General features: G+C 44.7%; 1 protein-coding gene across 1 annotated transcript in view; it reads left to right on the top strand.

Moving 5' to 3' along the window:
- LOC116288106 (clustered mitochondria protein homolog) overlaps positions 1-18923 on the top strand; it is a 38334-nt gene extending 19411 nt beyond the window's left edge. The window contains exons 48-49 of the mRNA XM_089032603.1: positions 17369-17457; positions 18220-18923. Of these exons, the coding sequence (XP_088888729.1) occupies positions 17369-17457; positions 18220-18259 (129 nt within the window). The 3' untranslated portion in view covers positions 18260-18923. The remainder of the gene's footprint in view (positions 1-17368; positions 17458-18219) is intronic.
- The last annotated feature ends 574 nt before the right edge of the window (positions 18924-19497 follow it).

The following is a 19497-nucleotide window of genomic DNA, read 5'->3' as shown; positions in this document are numbered from 1 at the left end:
ACACGTCAGCACAGTGTTACGAGTGTGGTAAGAATATTCGTAATGCCGCACCAAATGCTACCAGAGAGCAGTATTACGCCAATGGAGGTCGTACGAAGACCCCATATAAGAGAATAAGATACTTCCGAGACTGGATGAGTCATATCCAAGGTTTACATCCGATATATTTAGACGATGAAGTAAGGCAGAAAATCATAGACCACTTAGAAGAGCCAACCCCACAAAGTCTACGAAAGACATTGAAAAAATTAAAGCTAGGGAAATATTACAAAGCTATTCCCTATCTTTTGTCTGAAATTACCGGTAGGCGTATTCCTCATGTCCCAGATATGCAAAGGGCCGAGTGGTTATTCTGTCGGCTGGATAAGGATATTCCTTATTACCCCGACGTAATTTACGAAATATTTTACAAAATAGACCCCAACCACCCGCTGTTAGAATGGATTCCGAGAAGATGAAATGTGCAGTCGAAATCCCCCTACGTTCTTTTCAAAGCAGATGTCTACTGAGCGAGTTTTCTTTGGAGCTCCTCTTTTGCCTTCTGGTAGATCTGTTTGCGAGATTCCTCGGACAGATCTTTCACGATGGTTTTTTTATTGCCCGACTTTAATTCGCCGTATTTCTTTTCCTCCGCGAGGATCAAAGAAAACTCCGCGTCGTCTATGCGGCGGTCCCGCAGAGCCTTGGAGACCAAGTCGGCGATGGTGTTAGCCTTTGCTCTTGCTAGGGCTATATGAGTGTCGTGCTTGGATATCTTACCGGACAATTGCTTTATAATGCCTGTCGTAACAGCGGAAACAATGCCGCAGACAGCTCCAACGCTTGCCAAAGGAATGCCAATGACTATTCCAGGCCCGGTAAGCGAAGTAGCAACGCCAGTGCCTGTTAACGCCACGGACATGGAGCCGGAAGTTATCGCGATTTTATGTAGTATGCTTCGGGCTCTGGCGTACTTTTTCCTGACCTCTTCGTAGTGTTTCGCTTGCCCTTCCAAGTAAGACAGTATTAAGTTTGCTTTGTTGAGCCTAAAGTTTTCAGCGTTTAATTCGTTAGGACCTGTATCCTTAGTGGTAGCGTGATAATTGGGAACATCTGGGTACAACTGAGGTGCTGAAGGTATAACATCCATTATATATACTAATGTACGACGCTTTTGGGGATGATATTGAGGAGCAGCCACATCACGACAACCGGGATTATGCCAACTGGAGAGCCTTTAGGAAGATGTTTCCGCATGCAGACCCTAGTAAGTTCGAAAGAAGACCCGATGGGATTTACTATAACGGCGAAAGAATGTACAGCAATACGGACTTGGAGCCGCATGAGGAGAGGAAAAAGGCACAGCATTTGCCAATAACGAAGGAGGCACCCGTGCATAAAGCGCCCAATTTTCCTAGAAACTTATTGTTAACCACGGAAGATTACCCATTTTACGATGCTGAAGGTGGTGTAAACGACTTTGAAACGATGGTAACGTTCCTGAAGATTTCAGTGGGTAGGCAATCATTTGATGTAGTAGTAAGGAATATCTATGGGATACGATGTTAAAGCATACGTCGGGTAAAGAGGCCAGGGAATGGTTAGCAGGACCCAATATGCGATATTGGCCGCAGCAGTTAAACTTTGCTGTCTGGGCCGCCACTAAAGGTTGTGGCGTTGCCGCGGATATGTTTCACGTTCCGATCATGCGGTTTCACGTTGCCTTTACGGTAAGGAGGTTGTTGAAGGAGCTTAACGTACCTTTACCGGGAGATAAGGCATTTAATCCAATGAATAATCGATATAACGCCGCAGCCCTGGAAAGGTTAATTAATGAGTTCAAACCACAGCAAAGAGACTTTCGTTACAAAGAGGGTAAGACGCATGGCCTTGGCATCGTTTACGTTTGGGGTGCCAACGGTGAGAAGCCGGCCGATTATGGGCATCAGGAATACCCAAGTAATGAGTTAGAGTTCGGTGATATGGGTGGTGATAAGAGCAATAATTCATTAATTACCAGAATCCAATCGAACTACCTCGGCACTTGGGATCCATTCGTGTTGATGAAAGGAAAAGGTTTAAGGAACCTAGCCAGGATTAACCGCAGCATTGAAGCATTTGTGTACTGCATCTTAGGAGCGCAGGTAAATACCCGCAGCCCCATCGTTGGATCCCAAGGTGCTTCGCGGGAAACGCAAGAAGAATTCCTAACTTTATTTGAGTCAGCAATAATAGAGAACGACATATCCAAGTCGGTGCAGAGATATCAATTAGCGGTGCAGCAGTCTAAAGTGCGACTGGATTACGCTTTATCGCCTGGTTGTTGGTTAATGCCGAGTAATTTAGTCATCAACGCCCATTCCGTTGTGGGTTATAACAACAAGCTGCAGCGAGCTACTAAGGATATGAAGTTTGGGGTGAATGACGTGAACTCTGACACTCTTAGGAACATTCCTCACTTCGTAGAGAAGCCAAAAAAGTCACACGAAGCGAAGCTACCCGTAGTTAAGAAACCATCAAAGAAGGCCCATGTTATGCCTACGATACCTGAGGAATACGACCATAACTTACTAAAAGCCGGCTTAGCCACCGCGGGTGTTGGTCTGAGCTATTATATATGGCGATGAACAACCCCTACGTAGCTGGAGTAGATTGTGTTTATACGACTTACACAGGCGAGAAAAAATACAACCAGGCATCTTGGGTTGATGTCACGGGCATGTCCGTGAATTTGAATTACTCAGGAAAGAAATTGATCCTTTGTAGTATTTGCATTGGCACGAGCAGCCATGCCAACGTGGGCTTTAGGTTCTGCGATGACAATGGCGTACTGCAGCCTATGAGAAATAAGACAAACAACAGGGAGCCTACGCATTTCTCCGTAGAGCCGAACCCCAGCAGCGCCGAAAATCTATCGGTTTGGACTTTCCACATGGTCGCCGATTGCCATGGGAAGGTAAAGCTGCAAATGCGCGTAGATGACACCGGGAGCGTTTGCATAAATAGTATAGAAAATCAGAGAGATACTATCTATAACCACGCAACCATCAGCACTCTTACGGTGCTTAGTCTCTAGAAGCAAACTATGTTTGCTGAAATATATGAACCCACACGCAAAGGAAGATTGGTTTCTACATTTTTTGGAGGAGAAGGACTACTTAGAACAGCATTGGCATGACACCGGGCTGTGGGTGAAGGTTGGGGGCCTGGGATTGATCATGTGTACCATTAGCATTTCGACGGGGTATTCGTGTAATGTCGGGTTTAGGATTGTCGATGAGGATAACCACCCATTACTACCCTACAGAAAAAAAGATAATAATAGGAACCCAGCTCATTTCTCGTCGGAACCCCCTCCAAGAAGCGGAGAAGACTTAACGCCGGTAACTTTTCACATGATAGCCAATTGCCAATATGCGAAGTTACAAGTTCTCCCCAACGACGTTGCCTACCTTCGGATAAATGCCGCCCCGTCAAGAAATTCCCCGACGGATGCCACTTGGAATCATAAGCCCATTAGCACCATGAGCGTGCTGCCGCTAGTTCCGCATTATCAAGGCGGTGCGAATACTATCTTTACTTATCCCCAGTCGAGGACGCCTCGGGCGCCCGACGACGATAAGCCACCAGTAATACACAAGGATAAGATTAAGCCTTCATCTTCTTCAGGAGTACCACTCCAATAGCGACGACCAAGATCCAAATGTTATTCCCCACGAACTTTAACAGTTCGCCGCCGGCCCTAAGCGCCAGGCCAAGAACGCTACCCAGCAGCCCAGGAAGACCGGCTGCCATCTTTTTTCCCAAGTCCGTTAGTCCACTGCCTAATTTCTTTACGCCTGCGCCTGTAGCCTTAAGCGCGGACAAGATCACGCCTACTACGCTCGAAATAGCGACCGCAAATGCCAGCGGAAGACCATACTTCACCAGAGCTCTTTTTACCTTTTCCTTGGTGGTAAGCCCCAGCTCTTTTTCCAGCTTTTCCTTTTGAGCCCGCAATTCCGCAAGGCGTATTTCGAGCGTATCTACTTCCTTTTGAGCTGCTTCCCTTTCTTCCTCGGTACGAGTTTGGTCCTCGATTACTTCTTGCTGCCGCTCTATTTGCCCCTCCAGGTCTTCGATGGCCTGATCTCTTTGCCGGATTTGCTCCTCCTTAGTATTGATTTCAGCCATTAACCGTCGCCGTTCCACTAAAGAGCCGGCTATGGTGGTTTGCAGGTTATCGGTATCGTCTTTAATTAGATCCAACTCTTGCAGGGCGAGGTTAAGAGCCCTTTGAGTTTGATTTCTTTCGCGTCGAATTTGGGTTCTTTGGTCTACCAGCTCCCTTATTTCTTGATTTTTAAATTCGACCTCCCTCCTATGCGCGTCGGCAAGCCGCTGGTTTTGCTTCATGTATTCCTCCTCCCTTTCTTCCAACGTTTCCCGCAGTGCTTCCACTGAGGCGCCAGAGCTTTGGGCTTCTCCTAAGTCCTCCCGTGCTTTGTCTAATTCGCGCAGGGCCTGATCCACCTGATTTCCTATTTCTTTTATTCTTTCATCTTGATGGGCGGACTTCTTTTCAGCATCGGCAAGTAGCTGACCTTGCTTTGCATATTCTACATCTTTTTCTCTTAACTCCCTTTGCAGATCCGCGGCACGTTTTTCCGCGTTAGTCCTTTCGGTTAAGTTGTGCAGCCTTTCTAACAGGCTTCTAGTAGCACGCTGAAAGCCTCTTAATCTCAAGACGTCACCCCTAACGTTGCCCTCCTCATCAAAGAGGTTTTGCGGTTTTGTCCAGCGGTCTTTGTCGGGAAATCTTAAGTCTTGGACGCTTATGAGGACTTTGTTTCCCTTTTCCGTGAGCTTTACGTCGTCAGCATCAAAGTTGTCGTAGCGCAGCTCTAGCTCCTGCTTTGCCCACTCTACGGTTTCCCGCGCGGCTGCTTCGTCTGTGTTTTGAAGTTCCAAGTACTCGGGGACGGGGCTGCCGCGGTTCCTTGATTGCCACATGCGATTCAAGGCTGCCTTGAAGCTTTTCCACCTATTGCCATACTTGCTTATCAAGGCCATGTCGTAAAGCAAAGGCTTTGCCCCCGCGTCCTTAATCCATGCATCGTATTCTTCATCGTTAATATCGACTTGGCCTTCTTCGGTAAGGGGGTCAAAATCCGTTCCTTCTACTTCCATTATATATGATAAGCTCAAAGTTAAATCCCAACGTATTACCTAAGCAGGTTGGCGGACTGAAAGCAGAACGCACCTTTCACCGGGTCACCTTTACCCCCAGTAGCGCAAAGCCAGGGGAAACGCTGTACGTAGGCGTGCCCCGCCTAACAGATAACCTAGTGTTGGTTCCTGGCACCCTGGCGCTAAGGTTTGACCTAGCGGTGCAGTCAAGCCCCACAGATGAAAGGATTATCGTTAACAACGTGGGTCGCAACATCGTTTCTAAGATGCGCGTAAAGTTCGCCGGGGAATCCTTGCTGGACTTAAATAGGTACGATCTGTACACCACGTACAAAGACTTATGGTTGACGGCCTTTGACCGCGCGCAAAGGATAGAACAAGGAATTGGTAGTGTCATTCTACGTAAGGTTCGCACACCTACGAAAACGCAACCTACTGACGGCAGCGGAGAAACCGCAGTGGCAGACGCAAAGCGAATAAAGACCGCCTATGGTAGTAAGTATGTCATACCATTAGACTTTGAAGTGATTACGAATCACGGTGTGTATTACCCAAGACAGTTATCCGAACTGCAGTTTGAAGTAACTTTAGCAGATGCTAATAACATTATTGGTGGGCTAAGCACTGCACTTACCACAACAACCCCATACTCTATTACCAACTTAGAATTACAGTACGAAACGGTGTACAGCGAAGAGCTGGCCCGTAGCGCTGGCATGGAGTACAGCTCTGGCAAGGCATTCCTTTACGACCACGTAGTGATGTATAAGACATTTAGCTTCTTGGATAAGACGGATGAGGTTATCAACCAAAGCATTAACCTCCCCCGAAGAAGTCTCACGGGGTTGATGCTGGTGTTCGCCAAACCCTACGAGGCCGGTAAGCGCGACTCCGAGGCCTTTCACAACCCCAACATTACTAACGTGGGGGTCAACATAAACGGAGTCCCAAACAAGGTCTACTCCCAGGGGATAAAGCCCGCAGACGTGTACAGAGAGGCCATGCGCAAGTTTGGCGACCAAATTAGCCCCGAGGAATTCTTTAAGGACAAATATGCGCTGTGGATTGACATGCGCACCATTAACGACGAAGACCTACATGGTCAAGGCCTCCGTCTAGTAAATACGCAGGATGGCATAACATTGGAAATCAAACGCACCAAGAATGCCTCCGCGGGCGACGGTGATAAAATAAACTGCTACGTCTTCGTCGTGTCTGACGCGCAGTTAAGCGTAGAAATGAACCAATTGAAAAGCGTTGCCTACTAGGACGGCTGAGGAATGAAGTCGTCAATGTTAAAATATTTCTTGAATATACAATGCTTCGCGTATTTGAAAGCAACGGTACGAAACTGCAAGTCGTGCAAGGCGATAAATTGTACTTCAAAGCAAAGGAAGTAGCGGCCGCATTGGGCTACGAACGCCCAAAAGATGCAATTAAGGTGCACGTTCGCGATAAATACAAGGTAAGGCTTAGCGAACTTAGAATGGAGGTGAATCGCCTCCCTTCCAATTCACACCCACATTCCCTGTATGTGAACGAATCCGGATTGTATCAGTTGATATTCTCCTCGAAGATGGCAAAGGCAGAAGAATTCCAAGATTGGGTCCTCGAAGAAGTCCTACCCGCGTTGAGAAAGACGGGTAAATATGCGATGGACAAACGCTTCGACAGCCCGAATAAATTAGTTTTTAAGATAGAAAATGAAGCTGACCTGCATGCAAAGGTAGTCGATTACATGCGTAGGTTTTACCCTGAATTCATCATAGCACCAGGCCTTGGCGAGCTGCAGGATTCTGACAGCAAGCGCATAACATGCTGGCGAAAAGGCTACCAAGCCGGCCAGCCAGACCTTTTAATCCTTAACGCCCACAAGAAATACCGCGGGTTGTGTATTGAGTTGAGAACCCCAAAAGGAAACGGCGTCTTATCCGCGAAGCAATCTAAGAAAATCTCGCAGCTTGATGTAAATGGTTACCTAACTATGGTTAGCAACGATTACGACATTATCTGCCGTGCCCTGATGGATTACGCGGATGGCATTCGTATTCCCTGTAAGGGCTGTGTAAAGCGGTTTAAGTCCTACGCCACTTTGAAAACGCACCTAAAGATATTCCATAGGTATAATGAAGCTCAGCTTGACTCACTGGCGTGATCTTGTCCACGGTAAAGCATACGAAATAAAAAATTACGTCGTCTTCGAAGACATCGACCGTTTACGGTTAGTCCTCAAAGACTTAGAAGGCAAGGAATATTCCCTTTGGGCGCCGGATTGCGTGCGGTACGTAATTCAGGGCGAGGAATTCACCCACTTACGCAGCTATGGTAAGGTAAATGGCCGATGGAAGTTTGACATTGAAAGAACAGTCACTCCATCTCCTCTTTGTAGTTAAGCGCGTCTGCTAAAGTCCGCTGCGCTTTAGGATCCGCGGAGCACCAATGCCCCACAAAGGATCCTTCGGAGAATACCCTGTCGCAATGAAGGCAGGTGTATTTTTTACGCGGCGGCTTACGAGGGGTAATGCAGTCGGCAGGTAGTTCGCAAGTAATACAGTCCATATATTGAAAGGGTAATTAGAATGCCTCCCAGAAAGGCAGCTGCGCTAGCATATACCTTTAAAAGGGGTCCTTATTTTTATTTATTATTATTAGATTATGCAAGCGCCCTTAAAAGGGGTCTTTATTTTTATTTATTATTATTAAATATCCTTAATTCATTATTATCGAATATCCTTAATAATAATAAATAAAAATAAGAATGGGATTTGAGACTCTTTGCGCAAACCCTATCTTACTATCTTAGGTCCTTTCTAACTTCTACGGGCTTTCCTTGCCGCCTCATTGCCGGCATGCCAGGCCTCAAAGCGATCTAAGTACTCCTTAAAACCGCCTTGGCCGTCGTAAAGGCACTGCCAAACATGTTGGTCACTTCTTTGACAGCCGCAGCGCTCACAAGTTGCCTCCCAATATTCTCTATCCTCCCACCTTACGCCTTCGACGCAGTCAAACTCCGCAAAGCGCTGGTCAATTTCCTTCTTCCGGCGCGTTAACTTCCTTTGGGTTTCCTTTGGGCAACATCGTGCAGCAACGTCGCCGTGTTCCTCACAGGCTACGCTCAGTAGGTCGTAATTGCCGCGGCACCGATGTCGGTGCCATTCATCGTTCTTATCCTCCTCGCATCGCTCACATACGTTCTTTAGACAAACGCGGTTTTCTACGTGGTAATCCAACATTTGCGCGCTGCTAAAGAGGCGATTACACTCCTTACAACGTCTTTCGCGTGCCTTCTTAGCGCATACCTTCTTTTCCAGGTGGTATTTTAACATTTGCTTGCTGCTGAACTCCTTGTTACACCGCTCACACTCCATATATAATAAGGATTTAATAAGCCTTATATGGGATACCGCATAAAGTCCTTAATGGACTCTTTTGCCCCGGATACTATTTCAAAGAGTGTCTCAGAATGTTGACATTGTTAAGGATGCCTGGAAACTATTTCAAAGAGTGCCTTAGAATGTTGACAATAAGGTTAAATCTTTGTTAAGTATATGTGGAAAGCCCGTAAGGATTAGTAGGCGGCTTAAAATAGTAAAGTAGGGTTTGCGCAAAGAGTCTCAAATCCTATTCTTATTTTTATTTATTATTATTAAGAATAATTAAGGATATTTAATAATAATAAATAAAAATAAGGACCCCTATTAAAGGGCGCTTGCAGGATTCAAAATAGTAAAGCTAAGACACTCTTTGAAATAGTTTCCAGGCATCCTTAACAAAGATTTAACCTTATTGTTAACATTCTACAGGGGATACCGCATGAAATCCTTAATGGACTCCTTAGCCCACGTTGCCATCGTCAGCAGGGCACCAAACCTTTCTGCACGCTTCAGACCGCACATTTCATCGTACAATTCCTGCACGCGCTCCTTTAACCGATCGATCTCCTCCCTTTGCATTTCTATGGTGTCTCTTTTATCTTTTGCGTCGGTGGCAATCCTTCTTACTGCGTCCACTGGGTCCATCGTATATATAATGGATCCGAATCATATTCCCTGCAATGCTCTCATAGTAGGACCCACCGGCTGCGGAAAGACCCAGTTCGTGGTAGAGCAGCTATTAGGACCCTTTAGATACCGCTTCGACTACATCGTGCTATTATGCCCCACCTACGTGAATAACCGCACCTGGACGGGCATAGGAGTGAAAGACGACGACTTCTTTGTAGATATCTTAGATCCTAACGAGTTATCCAGCCATCTTAAGTTCTGGCACAAGCAATTCCCCAAAGATACACAGACTTTACTCATATTGGACGACATTGCCTGTGGGGACGACGTAAAAAAGCGCACCTCCGAGCTCGTTAAGCTTGCCTTTAGTGGTAGGCATGACAATATCAGCGTTTGGTTGCTTTCCCAGCAGCTTACCAGTGTCTCTAAGCCCTTCAGGGAAAACATAGGCTCTCTCGTAGTATTTTATACTCCGAGTCGGAGTGACCTGGAAACCATCTTAAGCGACTACGGCGGTGAGATATCCAAGGAACAGTTACACGAATACATGCGGCATTTAAAGACGCACCAACATTCCAAGATGATCTTCTCTTTGAGGTTTCCGTATTCCATTAACATATATGGATATTGAGCAGCTCTTAGATGAAGTCCCCACACAGTTAGATGAAAGTAACCTCAAGGAACAACTTAACATTCTTGTGTCTTCTGGGAAGTGTAAAGAAATGATAGGCAAGGAACTTACCCATGAACAGGTTAATAAGTTGTCGGAAGAGGAGGTTAAGAAGTTCCATAAGAGGTACGAGGCCGCCCTTGCAAGTAAGACCACGGACGCCGTAGCAGACTCAGCCATTAAGCTGGCCACCAAGCTTCTCGGACTTGCGCTGCCCATAGACGACGTGGAGCAACTGCGGAAGGACATTAGTGATGACTATGTCATATCCCAAGAACTTAAGATAACCTGCGGGTGGTTGTCTTTGAAGTGCGGTAAGTTAATGGCAGTCGCCTCTGCGGCACTTCACGTAGCTCAGCACGTCGACTTGAAGGAGGTACTGGTGTCTTGGAAGGACTTCAAGAAGGACAGAGAAGTCGAAAAGGTCTTCCAGGCAGCACTTGCTGAGGTACCTGATCAAGTCGCCTCAAGTACTTAGTCAAGTCGTTGTCAAGTCGCCTCAAGTACTTAGTCAAGTCGTTGTCAAGTCGCCTCAAGTACTTAGTCAAGTCGTTGTCAAGTCGTCCGTAAGTCATTGTCAAGTCGTCATCAAGTTACTTGTCAAGTCCTTCAAGTCCCTTAATATAAGATGAGTGGCACCGAAGAACAACCACCCGTAGAAGATACCAAGATTACCAAGGCTAAATCTCCAGGCAGAGTCGCTGCCGGAAAGAAGCTCGCGGAGATGAATAAAAAGAACAAAGCCAAAAAAGAAGAAAAGGTGGAGGAAAAAGAAGAGGAATCCTTTATTAATCCGGGATACGTCATTGGCGCGTTAGGAGTTGCTATAGCAGCAGGCAGCCTTTACTTACAATGGCGGGCAGCAAAGCCAAAAGTAGAACCACCAACATATCACGCACCTGTGGAGGTTAGAAAAAGTAAGATCCCTGAAATGGAGTAAATTTATCACCCGCGGCGACCTAGATTTTCCTTCTCGCTTTGTAATATAATGTCAACCGCGTTATTGAAAACTGTTGAAGAAGCAGCTATCATTACTTCCATCGTTGCGGGTATTGGTTGGGTAGGTAAGAAAGTGCTCAAAGAAGACTTTACTGAAGACCCAAGCAAGAGCTTCGCTAATTTTGCTAAGATGACCGCTGCCGTAGGCGGGGCTATCATGGCAAAGAATTACCTACAGAAGGAAAAGTACCTACCTAACATATAAATGGCTAGCGTGGTCGCAGGTGGAGTTATTGCAGCCTTAGCATTCACTGGAGCTAATTATGGTGGTAGATATCTGGATAGATTAGTTAGCGGTGATAGAAACGCAGAATCTAACGCTGAGAGGAAAAGGCACGACTTAGCGCTGGAGAAATATCAGCGAGACGTTGCGGCTTGGAATGAAAAAAGACAAGCTTACAGGGATTGGTTGGACAAGAATTACCAAGACAAAATGCAGGCGGATAAGAACTTCGAAAATACAGACTACGCCTTTAAGCTCTACGCGCAGGCGCACCCCGCGGCATTAACGGGGTTAAGAAAGCCTCAGTTTAAGGATTACTATCAGCCTCCTAAGAAACAAAAAGATAATGAATTGGTCTTTGTAGGAGTCGCAGGGCTGGCGGGAGGCGTAGCTTTGGCGTATCTAATATAATGATCGTCTTTTTGGAAAGCGACAAGAATGACTTTACCACTTACTTGAATCCTCCCATCAAAGCCCATAAGGTCCGGCTCATAAGTTGCTCTTTGTACAATTCTTGGTATAACCTGATTAGGGGCATAGTCACTGAGCATACAGGAGGATCTAACTATCAAGCCGTATTGCTGCCCGATGGACATTATACGCCAATCACACTGGCCAAGGAATTAGCAAAACACGGTTATACTCTCACCACAGGATTGCCGCACGAAATGACCCTCAAACATAATATGTCAAATTATTCAATGACTTTTGGAAAGTCTGACCCATTGGGATCTTTATTATGTGCCTCGGGCAAGACGATTACCAACACAGCCATACCTGTGAAATGGAAAGTCGCATCCTCTTACGAAGTCTATTGCGATTTAGTCCATAGTTACAACAATGGAGAAAAGTCTTCTCTTATGTCCAAGTTTCTACCCAAAGGTAATCCATTTGACCCAGTAGAATACACTCCCATTTCTTTGAGCTATGATTTGTCTCATTTGGTAGAAAGCATAAACATCACCATTAAAGTGGACGGAGAGACGGTGGATTTCAACGGACGCAAGATCAATCTCGTCCTGGAATTCATATAATGGGCCGCGTAGAGGATAAACTCAAGAGGATTTACTATGGGCCTGAAGGCTATTGGAAAGGAGCGTCGGCCATCAAGAAACTCGCGACCGCGGCCAGGGTATCAGAAGAAACGGCTAAGAACTGGTTAAAAAAACAAACCCTCTGGCAGGTTTATCTTCCCGTGCCCAAGTACATTCCCAGGCCCAGCTTTACCGTAAATGCCCCTAATGAAGTTCATCAGGCGGACTTGCTTTTCTTGCCGCACGATAAGGTGAGAAAAAAGACCTATAGATACGCTTTGACCGTAGTTGATATCGCAAGCAGATACAAGGACGCCGAACCCATAACCAGCAAGGATTCTGGGGAAGTCGCAGAAGCCCTAGGTAGGATTTATAAGCGCGTCTTGAAATGGCCTAAGCTGCTGCAAGTGGATGCGGGGACAGAGTTCATGGGCGTGGTTACTAAGACCCTGAAAGACCACAGCACTAAAATTAGGAGAGCCGAGGCAGAGTACCACAGGGGTCAGAGCATCGTTGAAAGATTCAATAAGACCCTGGCCGAGCGTCTCTTTGGGTACCAGTATTGGAAAGAGCTGGAAGATCCCTCCAAACGCAACAGGGAATGGACCCAGAGGCTCCCCCAGGTCGTCGCGGCTTTAAACAACGAGGCGGCCAGGGCTACAGGAATAAAACCCAAGGATGCCATAAAAAAGAAACACGTGGAACACAAGTCCTACGTCAGAAGTTCGAGGGCGGTCTTCCCCCATGAAAAAAAATTAGGTAATGTCACGGTCCGATATCTCTACGGACCGGGTGAATTAGAAGGAGGATCCAAAAGAGCTACGGATCCTAATTGGTCTTTGGAAACTTACCAGATCCGAAGCGTAATAGCTAAGAAGGGTCAGCCCATCTTGTATTATCTTCACGATGGCCCCACACGTGGGTTCGTCATGGAAGAACTGCTTATCGTGTGATGTCCGAATGCTATCGTATGCACTCCGTCATCACACATCCATCGCTTACCGTCAAATGCAGACAGTGACACCTTCTCCTGCGTGACGTTATGTATCTGATGACCATAGCTGCGCAGGCTGTTCATCTTATGCCGCTGTTCCTTGCGTGTTTGTAATACGTTGAGGTAGGACTCGTGCGTAATGTCCTTCTTAACCACGTACTTTTTTACGCCTTTAGCTTTCTTTTCTACGCCGTCTAACTTTAGCACGCTGTACATCTTTGGTTTCAGACCCACGTACTCTACTATGGGTTTTCCTAACATTTCGTCTTTCATCTTCCCAATTACCTTCTTATTCTTCGCAGAGTAAAGGAAGTGCTCCTTCGGGTAACCGCTGGTGTCGTACTCATCTATGTCGGGGAGGCAGTCTTTGTAAACGTCTTCCGTTTGCACTTCTAGAATTAGGGAGTCGGTGTCTGTGTACAGGAGGCGACAGCGGTCTCCGTACTTTGGCTTAAGCTTATCGTAGTAGAACTCATACATAAGCAGCTTCGATAGATCCAGCACCGTAAAGCCTGTGTAAACGGGCTTGTTTAGTAAGAGGTTTGCCCTTTTCATGTGAATCACGTAGAAGTTCAGCATTTCTACGTATCTAACGAAGCCTGGCTGTGACACGTATGCTTCTGCTTCCTCTTTGGTGCTGACTATTTTTACGCTTACGCGCTTGCGGATGTTCTCCATTGTCTTTCCGAACACGCTGTTGTTCATCAGTTTGAAGAGGTTTTTCTCGAAGTCATTTTTCGCTGCGGTACGCTTTTGCGTGTTAAAGTCAATGTAGGGGCGCATCCAGGGTTCCTGCGTGAATTTTAGGACTCTGTGGATCTTCTCTACGCGCATTCCGTGTCGCACGTAGAACTGCAGGTTGCGGTAATGTACCACATACTTCTTCTTATCCATCAGGTTCATAGTTAGTTTCCTGTACGGTTTGTAACCAGGGCACATTTGCTTTTGCAGCGGACTTAGCTGCTTAAATGGTATCTCTATCGCTTCTGGTGCTAAGGGGAACTCATTGTGTTCGTCGTGCAGGCGCTCTGGGTACTCCAGATCCACTTCTAAGACGTAACCCTTGTCTTCCTCCTTTCCTACCTGCATGTAGAAGTCTATCGGCTTCACTGGATCCCATTCGAAGTCTCTCACAGGTAGGTACTGTGACATTGCCCAACCATAAAGGTTATTCGCATCCAGGTAGTAAATGTATGTGGTTGGTTTCTCTGGGTCGTGCTCTACTAAGGGGTTGTTTGCGCGGGCGTAACGTCGGCTGGGTCCGCATACGCCGCCACGAATACCGTCTTCCATAAACCGATACATGTCGTACTCCGTTAGGAGATCCAACTGCGCATTTGTCTTCTTTAACAAAGCACTCCAGCTGAGCCCAGGAGCCGTGTAGAAATTAGCGGGATCCAATCCGTAATATTCCATAGCCATCTTTCTGAAGCTTTGGAAAACATCTGCAAGCAGCACTACGTCAGACCTTAGGTAGATGTCGTGGTAGTCACCCATGTTCTCACAGGAGTACTTTTCCCACACGTCTAACGCATGCTGGTACTCCTCATCCTTTATACCAGACTCGTTTAGGGTGCTGTAGAAGCGATCTTTGGGTGGTAGGGGTTCTTTGAATCGATCCCAGGAGTCCATGTATTCGTATGGGTAGACTCCTTTCCTTTCCGCGCCGTATTGACTGGAAATGGGAAAGTTGGTGTTATACTTTACGAGGTTTGCTAAGGAGTCCGCCATAAACTGCTGCGAATCTAAGAACTTTAGCTTACCCACAGTTACGGACATGTAGCGCTCTTTGTTGTTGGGTATGCATTTGACGTCGGAGCCGTCTGTTCCTTGTAGTAGCAAATGGGAGTCGTAACCGCGGAGGTTGTGAAAGAACACCGGAATCTCCATGTCTGGATTTACTTTGAAGTTTATATTGCATTTCCAATGAGCCGCTCCTCTGTATTTACCCGTGATGTGGCAGTGATCCCTAACCTTATCCACATAGAAATCCTCAACAAATGCTTTGTGGCAGTGAATGCAGTGCGTGGAGGGCTTTCCCGGCTTCTCACCTTTCTTAGCATACTTCCCGCATTTAAAATGAGCTTCTCCTAGATACTTTCCATCTTCATCCCACGCTTTCTTGGCTCGTCTTCCAAACTGAAGAAGCGTATGTTGGCAAATGTGGCATTTTTTTGCCTTGTTAAAAGCCTCCTGGTTCTCTTTGGTAAATTCCATCTTCTTTGGACGTCTTAATTGTTCTCTAATCTCCCCCTCCTCTTCTCGCAATGCTTCTAGAAACTCATTAGCTGCGTTCTTACCTCGGTAAATCACAGGAGGGTTTGCTTTACCGTCTGATCTGACTACTATGTAACCAAAGGAGCAGATCTCGTGTAATCCTACCTTATTCGTGGCGCCACGTTTCTGCTCTTCCTTAGTTATCAACGCTTCGAAGTCTGCATATATCACGTAAGGCACTTGCATCTGCTTTTGATGGTCTGCGTATGAAAGCTCTTTGTTGGTGGGCATCTGGATCCGTTGCGCCACTTCTTCGACTCCGCGGCAGATCTCATCGTGTTTCTTTAGGGTATTTAAGGATGTAAATGACAGCAAGCAGCAGTCGCAGAAGTACTTTTTACCTTTGTGCTTAGTATGTCTGTAGAATAGTCTGCTAATGTGTTTAACCCATGAGTAGTGTCCGCCGTGGTAGAATAAATGTACGCGCTCTCCTTTACTTTTTGACAGAACTAACGGTACTATCGTCTGCTCTCTGACTCCGTAAACGTTAATTGCTAGATCGTTTATTTCCTCAAATATGGGGATGTCTATCAACTGCATGGGAAATTCCACACCATCCCACTCTAAATCATCTGTGGGATACTTACTTGTCCTACAGGGATCCTTCTCTGCTGGATACAGTGCAGACCTGATTGCCCACATAAAGCATCGATTGTCTTCATTCTTCACGTTTACAATAGCCTTCTTCCTTTCTACCCACGTTGGTAGCGGTACGTAACTCCCCCCTCGTATGGGTACGTACCTGGCTATACTTATCTCTATTCCTTCAACCTCCTCTACTGTCCAACCCGATCCTTCTTTCGTGTAGTTAGACAGCGACTCCATTATTGCTTCTAAGGCTTCACTGAGTGACCTATCCAGATTCGTGGATTCTAATATCACTAACGACTTTGATCGCAACATTGCTGTCGTCATTACCTCGTCTTTTGACAAACTTACTTCTACCATTATGCTCGCTTTCAGGGCTCCTAATTCTTCTATACCTTTTCGGAGAGTCCTTTTAACCTTCCTTTCTGACTGACGCCAAAACTGTCTAACGTCAATCTCACCGTTACCGGGTATTGACACCGTGCTGAAGTTGCTTTGGGATTCCATCTATATAATAGGAAATATTTTATACCTAATACCAAGCACTTTTTAGGTCGTCGTAGTCGTACTCACAGTCCTGACAATGCCAAAACAATTTAACCTTAGTCTCAAACTTCTTACCACATCCACAATCATAACTGCTCATACACTTCGTCTTCATTTTCAAATGCTTTTTCAAATCCGCTTCTTTCTTAAAAGTTCTCTTACATTCTTCGCACTCCATATATAGACTAATATATTTAAGTGCGCTGTTGCCCTCAACCACACTTGGAGTGGGGGTCGTCCGTAGGTGGATTTTTGATACGGATCTTGCCCGTGTTGAGATTGCGCTGGAACCCCCATTCCCTATACTACTGACTTGCACTAAGAGGTCACGTGATCAAATCCGCCATTGTGGCTGGCATTCTACAGGATTTTCGCTATGCGAGAATGTAAAAAAAAGATGGCGGATTCGGGTAATTTTTTGGTGATAAAAGGTAAGTTAGCGCAATAAATAACGATAAAAATCCCATTTTCTTGTAAGAATTATATTCTTAGTAGATATCTAAAGTAGAGTTTTGCTATCAACTAGCCAAGAAGAGAAAAAATAGCCGGCACAACAAGACTAAACATTTTGTAGGTCTTCACATCCCATCGCAAAAAATACCATATTTTATTCTCTTCTTGGCGAGTTAATAGCAAAAAATCCACTTTAAATATCTACTAAGAATATATTTCTTGCAAGAAAAGGGAATTTTTATCATTATTTAGTGCGCTAACTTACCTTTTATCACCAAAAGAACTACCGGAATCCGCCATCTTTTTTTACATCCGCGCATAGCGAAAATCCTGTAAAATGCCAGCCACAATGGCGGATTTGATCACGTGACCTCTTAGTCCAAGTCGTCTATTGTGAGTTTCTAATACTAACATTTCATTGCATTTCTCCAGGTATCAGCCGCAGATGCTGAAGATATTTCTCGTTTGATGGGACTCATCAGTGGCTTGAAACAAGATCACCCTACTCCATCTCCAACAAAGTAGGTTGAAGGCCCTTGAAAACCTAGTGTCGGTACAAAACCAAACAAGATCAAAGCAAATAGTACGACATTAAAAATAAGCAAAACGAAAAGAGAAAAGCAAAGGGCACATAGGATAATGGATACCTGATATATGAGCAACTGCTAGGTTAAATCAATGGGGGGGGAAATGATAATCATGGATTATTTTAACGTCATTGCGCAACATGACTGGGGTTATCCATTCATTCATACATTTATCATATCCATCTACATTCAGTCAGTGTCATTAATGTTGTCCATCGAAAAAAGACATTTACACATTTACACATTTAGACATTTAGACTAAAGTGAGCCTGAACTTTAAATGTAAAATTCAACTCGTGAATCGAAAATCCAGAATGCCCCGACCATTTAGTGAGGATTTAAGATGGAGAATGGTATTTCAGCGTTTGTTTTATGCCAGAACGTTCGAGGAAACACGTGATATTTCTTTTAGTCTAAATTTCTAAATGCGTGAATGTCTTTTTTCGGTGGACAACGTTAATGACATTGACTGTATCTCTCCCTCCCTCCTTCTCTTTCTCCCTTCCTCTCTCCCTCCCGTCTGCTTGCGTCGTTAGTGAGAACCAGACAGTTACAAACATTTTTACACGGTGTTTGAGTTTCTTTCTCATTCACTTGTTGTATTCAAAACATCAACGCAGTCTCAACTACTACCCACTAGTCATTATCGATACCTCCCTCTTGATAACGATTGCCTTCTGCTTTTTTCTTCTTCAGGAGTCAAGAACCAGCAGAAGCGGCGAGTGATCAGAGTTGATAAATTCTTCTAGATGTTTTCGAAATCTACGGCTCTCAGAGGAACAACTGATTGTTTCCGTCAAATACTAGAGCCAGTATTGTGGGTTCTGATTGTTTGTGATAGGTAAAGTGTGTTTCAATAAGGAGTAGTAACAAAACAAATCATCAACCAAAATAACTGGTCAAGATTTTAACATTTAAACGTTTTCAAATGGAAAATCCCAGAATTTTTGAGGTAATATCAACGAATTCGAAAAAGAAAAATCTTTTATAATATTGATAAAACACTTCTTGATTTCTTGAACAAATTCATTAGTGAAAAAATTTTTTGGAACTAATCACTTCATTCTATTTTTGGTGTTTCATTCGTTCTTTGGTCTTTATTCACTTCTTCCATTTTTTTCTTCGTACGAAAGTCATTTGCGTCTTGGGAAACGATTTTTCAGCGGATTTAAATTCGTCTTTTGAGAGAGGGAGAGAGAGGGAGAGAGAGGGATAGAAAGGATAGGAAGGATAGAAAATGAGAGTTAAATTCTGCAGTTTGATTGGTGGATAGTTTCAAATTTTACGCCTATTTGTATAGCATGAGATTCTTTGGAAAAAAATACGCGTCTTCAAACGATTGTTTTCAGTTATATGTGCTCATACTTAAAACTGATTTAATAAAATTTCGCAAATTCAAATTCATTTTTCTTTTATTTTAACATTCACGCCTCTGTCCTTCCCGATTCTTTTTTTTTTTTTTTTTTTTTTTTGTTCTGTTTTGTTTTTGTTTTGTTTTATTTTGTTTAAAGCCTGACGTCTGCGTGGAAAAATAGACGTGTTGCAAGTCTTGCTCGATATTTGTGAGTCTGCACTCCATCCGTTTCTTTTCTTTTCTTTTGTTTCTTCTCTCAAGACATTCTTCTTCACGCAATCGACGGACATTACCACGTTTACATCGTTTACGGCTTCACTATTAACACCTCAAACCTCAACACAGACACGTATTCTTTTTGGAATACATTCCCAGTATCACGAACATAAATTGAGGTGAAATTCTTTCCATTCTCTTTTCTCATTTACTTCCATCAACCACCATCCTTATCATTACGCCAAACCTATTTTCGCAATAAGAATTATCAGCATTTCCTGTGTCTAACCACTTATTTTCTTATTTTCCCCTCCAGAAGTTTCTAAAAATGTCTTGTTATAATTAAGGATTTTTATATCGGATTAGGTCAACTTTGTATTATTTTGACGTTTAAACTTGATATT

This window comes from Actinia tenebrosa, unplaced genomic scaffold (genome assembly GCF_029948245.1).
Source record: "Actinia tenebrosa isolate PJP-AT-01 unplaced genomic scaffold, QUT_ActTen_1.0 PGA_scaffold1__47_contigs__length_23844297, whole genome shotgun sequence".
NCBI classification, from domain to species: Eukaryota; Metazoa; Cnidaria; class Anthozoa; order Actiniaria; family Actiniidae; genus Actinia; species Actinia tenebrosa.
The sequence above is the reverse complement of the archived record's forward strand: the minus strand, read 5'-3'. Positions and strand labels throughout refer to the sequence as shown.